Source organism: Hyla sarda, chromosome 2 (genome assembly GCF_029499605.1).
Source record: "Hyla sarda isolate aHylSar1 chromosome 2, aHylSar1.hap1, whole genome shotgun sequence".
Lineage (NCBI taxonomy): Eukaryota > Metazoa > Chordata > Amphibia > Anura > Hylidae > Hyla > Hyla sarda.
In genome coordinates, this window is record NC_079190.1 from 115361159 (window position 1) to 115371925 (window position 10767).

Here is a 10767-nt window from a genome sequence, read left to right on the forward strand (position 1 = left end):
GTGTAAACTGTGTCATATTTATAACAGTGACTAAGGCTGTCTGGTGCATCTATTAGATGGCTTATTTTTATCCTAAAATCATTCCCCAAAAAGTAAAAAAAAAAAAAATTGCCATGTTTAAGCTATGCCCACTTCTAACAAACCACACCCACTTTTTTAGTAAAGGCTATGTTCACACAGTGGAATGTCTGCACGGAAAATCTTGGTGCGGACATAACACAGATAGCGAAGCGCCAGCAGACATGCCGGTGCTAGGACCACTCGGAAATGTGCCGTCTCATAGACAGCAATGCATTTCCTTGCAGAATCCGCAAAAACATTGCACATGTTCAATGTATTTGCGGACATCGAAATCAGGATTTCTGGGGCAGATGTTGCTGCCATGGAAATTTTGCCATCTGAACAGAGCAGCAGAATCCCATTGAAATCAATGGGACTCTGCTGAGGTGGAACGTCTGTGTGGCATTCCGCATGGGCATTCCGCCGTGTGAAAATGGCTTAATTTTTTGGGGGGCACAAATCAAACTAACTTTTTAACACAGGCAGTTTTTATTACCTCTCCCAGTGTCTTTTAACTTACTGCTATGCAACACAATAACCAGGACTTGAGAAAGTGAAAGGGCTAGATAGCAATAAGCACTGTAGCATATTAAAGGGGTTTTCCAGCTAAAGCTATCTTATCCCCTAAACACAGGATAGAGGATAAGTAGCCAATCACGGGGGTGGTCTGACCATGGGACCCCCGCTATCTTTTGAACAAGACCCCGACTCTCAGTGATAGTGCTGCTTTAGATGGAACAGACTCCTTTCAGGGGCAGAATTGTCAAGCCACACACCCCTCATGACATCACATCACCCCCCCGCCATTCATGTCTATGGGAGGGGGCATGATGGCCGCTATGCCCCCACCCAAAGACATGAATAGGGGGCATGGTGTGATGTCACGAGGGGTGTGACCGCCACCGCGGGAGCCCAGCATTCTAAACATACTGTTAAGAATGCCGGGTGCTGCACAGAGATCACGGGGTCCCAGTGGCGGGACCCCCGTGATTAGACATCTTATCCCCTATCCTTTTGATAGGGAATAAGATGTCTAGGGGCAGAGTACCCCTTTAAAGGGTACTCCACTGAGGGAAAAAAATGTAAATCAACTAGTGCCAGAAAGTTAAACATATTTGTAAATTACTTCTATTAAAAAATCTAAATCCTTTCAGTACTTTTCAGCTGCTGTTTTGATCCACAGGAAGTTCTTTTCTTTTTTAAGTTTCTTTCTGCCTGACCACAGTGCTCTCTGCTGACACCTCTGTCCATTTTAGGAACTGTCCAAAGCAGGATAGGTTTTCTATTGGGTTTGCTCCTACTCTGAACAGTTCATTTGATTAAAAAAAAAATGTTTTCCAGTGGAGTACCCCTTTAAGGTCTCTCAGTTTTTTTTCAATAGCTAGTAGCTATGCGAGGTGCTATGTAGAAAAGCTAGCATCAGAATGTTCTCTCCTCGGGGAGACCCACCAGGAAGATATGGTGATTGCGCACCTTCCTGTTGGGGAGTCAGCATTCCAATGAGGCTGTATCATCGTCTGTTCTATGCTGTACGCCACAATATTGTATGTCACAGCATTTCTATATGTCTGGAAGCATCTAAACTTCTATTTTAATATTAGTTGGAAGGAAAATGCAATGGCCCTAATCGAACTATCACTATGTAAATGCAGATTTAAGACTGACAAATAGACAATATATAGGAGCCTGGTAGAGTAACCCAGGGCAGGGCCAGGGGTCTTCAAACGGTGGACCTCCAGCTGTGGCAAAACTACAACTCCCAGCATGCCTGGAAAGCCGCTGTCCAGGCATGCTGGGGGTTGTAGTTTTGAAACAGCTGGAGGCCAGCAGTTTTGAGGCCACTGCTCTAAGGTCTCATACATAGGCCGAGATTTATCAAACTGTGTGAGAGAAAATGCAGAGTGATTTTTCCACAGCAACCAATCACAGTTCAGCTAGCGAGTTCTGGTAAAGTGAAAGCTGAACTGTGATTGGTTGCTGTGGAAAAATCACACTGCTTTTTCTCTCACATAGTTTGATAAATCTCGGCCATAGTGTGAATTTATCCATGGCCTGTTATTTGTGTATATCTGATAAAAGGCACAGGCGTACAGAGTTTTTTTTTATTTTTATTATAGATCCCTCTTTATGGTGTCCATGTTGCAATATTATAGGGAGAAATTTATCAAAACCTATGTAGGGGAAGAATAGTGCAGTTGCCCCTAGCAACCAATCAGTTTTCTTCTTTTATTTTTCACGGGCCTTTTTAAAAATGAAAGAAGCAATCTGATTGATTGCTATGGACAACTGCACCACTTTTTCTCTACACAGGTTTTGATAAATCTCCCCCTTAGAGTTTATCCCCTCCAGATCGTTAAAATTGTCTTGAGACTTTAGAAACTATGGCCACTAAGCCCCTATTGACTACACATGGGTTGACTGCTGCAGTCCTAAGAGTTAAAGGGGTACTCCAGTGCGTAAAGATCTTATCCCCTATCCAAAGGATAGGGGATAAGATGCCTGACCACGGGAGTCCCGCCGCTGGGGACCCCCGTGATCATGCACGCGGCACCCCGTTTGTAATCAGTGCCCGGAGCTGTTCGCTCCGGGACTGATTACCGGCGACCGCAGGGCCGGCGGCGTGTGACGTCACACCTCCACCCCCGTGTGACGTCACGCTCCGCCCCTCAATGCAAGCCGACGGGAGGGGGCGTGATAGCTATCACGCCCCCTCCCGTAGGCTTGCATTGAGGGGCGGAGTGTGACGTCACACGGGGGCAGAGGCGTGACATCACACGCCGCCCGCCCTGCGGTCGGCCGTAATCAGACCCGGAGCGAACACGCTCCGGGCACTGATTACAAACGGGGTGCCGCGTGCATGATCCCGGGGGTCCCCAGCGGCGGGACTCCCGCGATCAGGCATCTTATCCCCTTTCCTTTGGATAGGGGATAAGATGTTTAAGCACCGGAGAACCCCTTTAAACTCTAGATCACTTTAAGTTATGTCTCCAAAAGTAGCTCTCATATAGAGTGTATAAAGTTATAATGAAGCATAAAGGCAGGCCCGACACTGTAATAAGGGGAAAAAGGGACAGAGGAGTCTGGGGGGACGAAACAGTAAAGAAGGATGACTGAGGGGTCTGGGGGCTAGGGGACTAAGGGGTGTGGGAGGGTGCAGACATTGGAAGAAGGATGACTGAGTGTCTGGGGGGGAGAAGGGGACAGAGATGTCTGGGGGGGGGGCACAAAATTTATAGTCAGATGTCAGGCTATAAGCTGAAATGGCATTTAGGAGCACAGAAAAGCTAGGTGAAAATTTCTCACCTTGCTTTTTCATGCTCCTGAATGGCATTTCTGCTTATAATAGATCTGCTATTAGACAGATGTGTCTATAAGCAGGTATATGCAATTCAGGAATTTCTCACTTAGCTATTTCATGCTCCTGAATGGCATGACTGCTTATATCAGCTCAGCTATTCTAAACAGATATTGCCATTCAGGAGCATGAAGCAGCTAGGTGTGAAGAGCTTTTCTTCATTTCTGAATGACACATGTTCTTATAGCTGTGCTACTTTATACAATGCTGGATAATTGCTGCGCCTAAAATGTTTCCCTACCAATTCAGCAGAAACTATATATGTCTGGAAGGAATCGTCACAGCGGTCCGAGCCAGATGAAAAATAAAAGAGGATGTGGTGTCCCAGTACGGGATGATGTGGCCACTTATTGTCCTCCTGCCCGGTCAGGCAGAGTCCCTGCATGTCCCCAGGGTCCCCCTTACAGTTCACCATGTTGTACTTAGGTTTTGAATATATAATGGACTGTTGCTTTAATGTTTGGATCACATGATTGTTACCCAGGAGGCTCCAGTGACCAGATGACCCCCCCCCCCCCCCAAGTGACCTATGGGCTCCTTGCACAGCCCCCTATATAACCAGGGGAGGGGCTGCAATCTCTCTCAGTTCCTGAGGTCCAGTGCAGTCAAGTTGTTCCAGTGTCTGTGTCCAGAGCATTGGAGGCCTCAAGCCTAAAGTCCTGCAGCCACAAGTCGGTCATCAGTAAGTCAAGTCATCTTATTGTCAGTCACCATCTCTGTCAAGTCAAGTTCATCTGTAGTCACCGTTGCCTGCACTAAAGTCAGTCTAACTACTGCAAGTCCCAACAAGCCTGCGAGGTCCCCCTGTGTCAATGGTCACCTCACTGGGATATTTGGCTGTACTGCAAAGACTAGATCCCCTATCTTGCCTCGGTAAAGCTGCTGTTATCCTTAATCAACCCAGGATCAGCAGTATTACCTTTCGGTGGTTAAGGCTAAACCACGCCCTGGCGTCATGACAAGAAGGGGTGAATACCATCTGCCCCTTGGGCCATAACATAACATCACGCCACAAGGACGAGACTGATCAGAGAACATTGCCTGTGAGTCCCACAAAGAAAAGGCATTCTGCGACTGCGACATTTGCGCAGCTCCCTGGCCACCTGCCTGCATCTACCAAGCCCCCCCCCCACCGTCCACTGACTGGTGCAACTGCAACTACAACTCCCAGCATGTCCTCACTTTAAGGGCATGCGGGGATTTGTAGTTGCTACAGCTATAGGGCGGTAGATGTGGGGAGCGGACCTGGCCGGCTCACAGAAATATAAAAGTACAGCAATGTAATTTCGTATTTCCAGCCAGAGCCATGATCAGGGCTCTGAGCGGGAAATATGAAATTACAGTGCCCTATTGTTATATTTCTGTGAGATGGCCGGCTCTCCTCCCTAGCCACCCACCTGCATCTGCCACCTGCCCACTAGCTGGTTCAACTACAACTCAGCAAATCCTCACTGTAAGGGCATGCTGGGAGTTGTAGTCTTGCAACAGCTAGCCGAAGCGAGCTAGCCGTTGCAAGACTAACACTCCCACCATTCCCTTAAACAGTGAGGACATACTGGGAGTTGTAGTTGCAACAGCTAGCGGGCAGGTGACTTAATCTGGGGGGGGGGGGGAGGGTGTCGCCAAAATGGAGCTTCACTTGTGTAGGCAGAAATCCTTGCACCGGCCCTGCATATAGGAATATATGTTGCTTATATTGAAACCCTAGTGTATATTTCTTGGGCAAGTAAACCATGTTAGTAACCTTTCAGAGAGAACCATCTCCTCCAGGTAGATGTGTACTGTGTACTGTGCCGTGCACTCCCTTCCCCGCCTGTTATATAACTGGTTAACAACCTCCGCAGGTGCAAAGTGCAGTGCAAGAAGGTACGCAACACGTGGTATTTTTGAATCAGAAGGAATTTTATTAAAGATGTTTCACAATTCCACACCGTACATAAAATCCCCCCCAAACAAAGTCAGAAGACTTCCACCAACTAACACAGACCAGACGTTACAGAGTGGAAAACTGGAGTTTTTTCAGTGCTGCTTCTTACACAGACGCGGGGACAGATTTTTGTTAAAGGCATCAGTGACTTCCTTGGTATCAGCAATTTGAGAAGACATAGTTGAGGGTGAATAATAGCACCAATTATTTTGACTGATATATACAATAATGGAAACTGCATTTAATGTTTATCCCACCCTAAAATACTGTAATTGTTTTTTTTGGTTTTCTTTGGGGTGGGAAGGGGGGATACGGGCATCACCACCATTCTAAACATTGACCTGCAAAGGATTTATTAGGGTGCTGTAAAATGGCTTAACCAACAGTCAGTTCTGATGGAACTAGGTTGCACTCAAGGAGAGCACAGACATAAAGGGCAGTAAGAAGAAGCGAAAGAGAAGTGTTGTTTTTAACAACATCAGTGACCAGCCATACCCCCAAACAGTGTTAGTGATACAAGGCACAATTTTAAGGTATAATAATGCAAGGCAAACCTAGCGCTTACACATGGTGCCTCTTTTTTGTAGGGAGGTATGGATGGTACTGGTGATGTCATTACTCAGGGACTACAGAAGCCTCTTAGAATCTTTGGCTGCTTCTGCTGGAAGATGTTGACAAAGAGTAGGACTTCACAGCGCTTGATGATCCACCACCGCTGCCGAACTTGATAGAGCTGTTGCCGAAACCTGATCCAGCACCAAAACCTGATCCAGCACCAAAACCAGATCCAGCACCAAAGCCTGATCCAGCACCATAACTTGATCCACCATAGCTTCCAAATCCACTTCCACCTCCAGATGAAGAGCTTGAGTTTACCACAGCTGTAGAAAAAAGAAATGGAGTTAGGGTTCTGCATAAGGCTTCCAAAGACTTTTCCTACATCAATCCTTGACTCCAAATAGTCATTGCATTACAAAGAACAGATACTTACATACGCTAACAGCGCCAACGCCTTCACCTGACAGTCTGAAATGAAAAATAAAACATTTGAAATTAATTTATATTAAAACCTTATAGTTTATTCTGAAATTCTTCTTAGCTGAAGAAGCAGACTAATATAGAGTGAATAACTGAATTTAGACTACCCACAAACTACCCATAGCCTTTTCCTCACCTGCTCTCTTCTCCTTCCAGCAGTTTCCTGTAGGTGGCGATCTCAACATCCAGGGCAAGCTTAACATTCATCAGTTCCTGGTATTCACGCAGTTGGCGGGCCATGTCCTGCTTGGCCTTCTGCAGAGCGGACTCCAGCTCTGCCAATTTCTCACGGGCATCCTTCAGTGCCAGTTCACCACGTCCTTCAGCATCAGCAATCTGTGCTTCCAGCTTAGCACGCTAATATATAAAAAAATAATTGTAATAAGAATTAAGTATTTGTCACGACTGGGTTCACTGCAGCATTCCATGTATTCCTGTATTATGAAGCTTTGTAATGGTAGCAGGTTACAGAGAGCAGGTGGAATCATAAGTCAGACTGCTCATTGTGCACCAAGACAGAAGTACCATGACCTGCATTATTTAAGAGCAGCAGCTGATCACACCATGAATCATGCGCCTACGCCCTGCCCTCAGACTAAACTTTCACAAAGCCATCTAACCGGTAACTAATCCAGGTGTATGCTGGCTGCCTGCTTTTTGTTGCTTCCAGGCAGCATTAACTTTCCGTTATTGCACCTGCTACAAAGTGTTATAAATATCTGTAAAAGATGTTACATTGTCTAAAATTCATGTTCTCTTGATTCTTCTGCCCCACCCGTCTCATATAAAGAGAGAAGATTCATTTCTCATAGTGTCTCTATGCATCTAGTATTCTTCAAAACTGGGTGAGCAGTAAACTCTGGGCACATGAAATGATACCAGTACATGACACATGGTGGGGGTGGAGGGGCTATTGCAGGCATTGCATTGGGGCTCAAGTGCTTTGAGTTAACATTGGTATGGATAGAATATTAAAATTACCTGGGCCTTCACATTCTCAATCTCAGCCTGAAGCCTCTGGATGGCACGGTTGAGCTCAGAGATCTCAGCCTTGGTGGAGCGCAGATCATCTCCATGACGTCCAGCTGTGGCCTGGAGCTCCTGGAACTGTAGAGGCAAATTTTACATAATGCATTACACTGTCTTTTAAACATTTTACAGAATTACAGTTGTTGAATGAAAATAGAGTAAAATGTGTCGTAACATTTGTAGCAGTTATTGTACACTTACTTTGTTTTGGTACACAGACTCAGCCTCTGCGCGGCTCTTGGCGGCGATATCATCATATTGAGCCTTAACTTCGGCGATGATGCTGTCCAGGTCCAAGGCTCTGTTGTTGTCCATGGACAGGACAACTGAGGTGTCTGAGATCTGTGCCTGCAGCTCACGCAGCTCCTGCAGAGGAGAAAGAAAATTAGAATTAAGGCATTGGAATACTGGATATTCAGTATTTTCTATACTGATCTCCAATCCAGGATCAGTAACTTCTATTTAGAGCTACTTACAGCTTCATACAGAGCTCTCAGGAAGTTGATCTCATCAGTCAAAGCATCAACCTTGGCTTCCAGTTCTACTTTGTTCATGTAAGCAGCATCCACATCCTGTAAAGAGCAGAAAACCATCATGAAATTGCAGGTTATAGTCCATAGCTGCATTGTCTATGGCCATGGAAGGATCTTCAAGTATCATTTAACCAATCAAGATCCTAAAGGAAGGTTTATATAGAAGCTCAGAGATGTTTCTACAACGACTGGATTATTATATTAGAAAATAAGATACTTAGACCAGAAAAAAAAGCTCACCTTCTTAAGAACAACAAATTCATTTTCAGCAGAGGTGCGCTTGTTGATTTCATCCTCATACCTACAAGGAGGAAAAAAGACACAAGGATGGTGAGTACGGTTGTCAGGAAGGGCTTGAAATGCAAGACAAAAAACAACTGTGTTCCCTTTCTATTCATTGTTATATAATCTCCTCAGGAAACTGGGCAGCCGGATATTTCCTTTCATGCTCTTACCTCTCCAATGATAGATTTTCCTGAGAATTGTGTCATTTCATATGAAGACAGAATTACTACAAGACCTTGCTATATATGTTCCTTTGTAACTGTCTCTGATGTTGTGTCCTTAGTTAGAAGTGAGCATGAAAATGATTCCATATTGGGCATAATAGTGGGAAAAATGTCATGCCCATCATTGTTTAAAGCCTTTTGCCAGGATTTTAGAAGAAAAATAGAACTCAAAACACAGACACAGTTCCTCCGGGAAGGAAAAGGTTAGGCTGTGTGCTGTTCTGTGTATCAAGGGAGCTTTCATTATAAACTTTGGCAGGAGTTAGTGTTTGTGCTTAACATTACTAACAATGGGCTGATCTGTCACAGTGAAACTGTCCAAAACTTGCTCTTATTTGGTAGAAATATCAAATCCCAGATAAGCACAATTCCAGAAAATATGCAATATTTTTTTTAAACCCCAAACTGTGCACAGAGTAGGTGTATACTGAAGTCCCCCTTTACTGTAGTATGCATATATGTATGTATGTATGTATGCATACATGAATGAATGTATATGTGCATACATGTGCTATTGACGCAATGTGATAAAACATTCGCTGAAGGATGACTAAATGCTGAAAATTAAATCAAACCATACTTTTCATTGTCATTTATACTGGACATGAAGATTTTATACCTGCTATTGACTGACTCCTATGAGACACACCCCAGGTTTATCTACTTTGTTTGCTTTAGTTCCTGTCAGCCTCTGCTTGGCCAACACAGGATTTTTGCAAACCCTGCCCTCTTTCCATTTTCTATGGTCCCGTTAGGGTGTGGTACTCGCCCATACAAAAAGCAGTTTGTTACAGTAATGTACAGTAATATGTCTGTGACCAAACAAACTACATATTCCAATATACTGGGCATTTTATAATTTACAAAGTAACCAATGTTTTATATGTTGACTTACTTGTTCTTGAAGTCTTCAACCAAATCTTGCATGTTCCTTAGTTCTCCATCCAGTCTGCCCTTATCATTGACCAGGCTGTCTAGCTGCCTTCTGAGGTTGGCAATGTAAGCTTCGAACATGGGTCCTACGTTGCTGGACTTTGCAGACTTCTGGTTCTGCAGAAGTTCCCATTTTGTCTCCAAAACTTTGTTTTGCTGTTCCAGGAATCTTACCTGTTAGCAGAAAAGATACTGTATTAGTTCTGTACTCGGGCACACTCATCATAAGACACCTGTTGCAGCACTGATACAGTTAAAGATTAAGACAGTTCTAGAATGTCACAGTTGTATTTTGCTCTTGGGAGCTGCACAGAGCTTAATGCTGCCACAATAACTGCATGCAATATGTTATTTCTAGGTGGCTTGATGTATGACCCCTAAATGAATGAAATGTGGACTGAAGTACATAGGTGCCCACCAACATTACATGTATCAGGCTTATCCTTGTAAAATGCATACTTTTTTTTCCTAGATATATCATTAAAGGATGCCACCAAGCTTTTGCCAAGTAATGCTATTAAATATTATTGGCTTAAATTAATAATGCATCCCTTACCTTGTCAATGAAAGAAGCAAACTTGTTGTTAAGAGTCTTGATCTGTTCTTTCTCTTCCTTCCTAACGGTTTGGATTGCTGGATCAATTTCCAGGTTAAGGGGGGCCAGCAGGCTTTGGTTAATGGTGACTTCTTGGATTCCATGTCCAGATACAGCACCGCCTCCGAGTCCACCACCATAGCCACCACCGAATCCACCACCATAGCCACCACCGAATCCAGAGCCAGATCCACCTCCATAGAGAGAGCCACCACCAACACCAGCTCTGCCACTGGAAACACCATAGGAGACGCTTCTCTTTACTGAGCCGCCCAGGTTGGACAAGCTTGAGCTGCTGAAGCCTCCTGCCCTTCCAAATCCTGCACCAGCTCCTCCACTGGATGTGCGGGTCTGGCTGACTCTAACTGAGCTGTATCCTCCCTGGGGGACAGCTGAGCGAGTGCTGAAGCTTCTGCTCTGGAAAGACATTGTGCCAAGTGTAGATGATAACAGAAGAGGAGAGAAGCTGGTGTTGCTGGTCTGCTAGAGGGATCCAGTGTCTATCAGGCTACAGCCTTCCCTTTTTATGTTGGTTTGTAGGAAGGGGGTAGGGGCAGAGGGATCAGCTTACTGTATGTCACAGCTAGGTGTGGCTGGCTGCCATCCATCTTCTGTTACCTGCAGCTATGTCCCCACCTCTCTCATGTTCACTCCCAGTGACCACTCCAGCCCGGAGAGACATATTCAGCCACTGTACTAGAAATTGGTAAAGAAATCTATTGCAATAAGTTGGAAAACAGTTTTATTCTCTTTATTTAAAGGCACCTGCACTTCCGTAGTTACATTAA

General features: G+C 44.8%; 1 protein-coding gene across 1 annotated transcript; it reads right to left on the reverse strand.

The window, feature by feature from the left end:
• Positions 1 to 5574: 5574 nt before the first annotated feature.
• Positions 5575 to 10504, reverse strand: LOC130355338 (keratin, type II cytoskeletal 7-like). The gene is made up of 9 exons (XM_056555368.1): positions 9941 to 10504; positions 9347 to 9558; positions 8183 to 8243; positions 7886 to 7981; positions 7611 to 7775; positions 7362 to 7487; positions 6517 to 6737; positions 6334 to 6368; positions 5575 to 6223 (listed from the first exon to the last, which is right to left on the reverse strand). Exons 1-9 carry the CDS (start codon positions 10406 to 10408, stop codon positions 5982 to 5984), a joined length of 1626 nt encoding a protein of 541 aa, XP_056411343.1. The 5' UTR covers positions 10409 to 10504; the 3' UTR covers positions 5575 to 5981.
• Between the last annotated feature and the right edge of the window lie 263 nt (positions 10505 to 10767).

Coding starts and splice junctions, on each gene's coding strand:
- LOC130355338 (XM_056555368.1), bottom strand. CDS start 10,408: ATGTCTTTCCAGAGCAGAAGCTTCAGCACTCGCTCAGCTGTCCCCCAG. Junction 9,559..9,940: donor TTGCTTCTTTCATTGACAAG/GTAAGGGATGCA, acceptor TTCTGCTAACAG/GTAAGATTCCTGGAACAGCA. Junction 8,244..9,346: donor GTTGAAGACTTCAAGAACAA/GTAAGTCAACAT, acceptor TCCTCCTTGTAG/GTATGAGGATGAAATCAACA.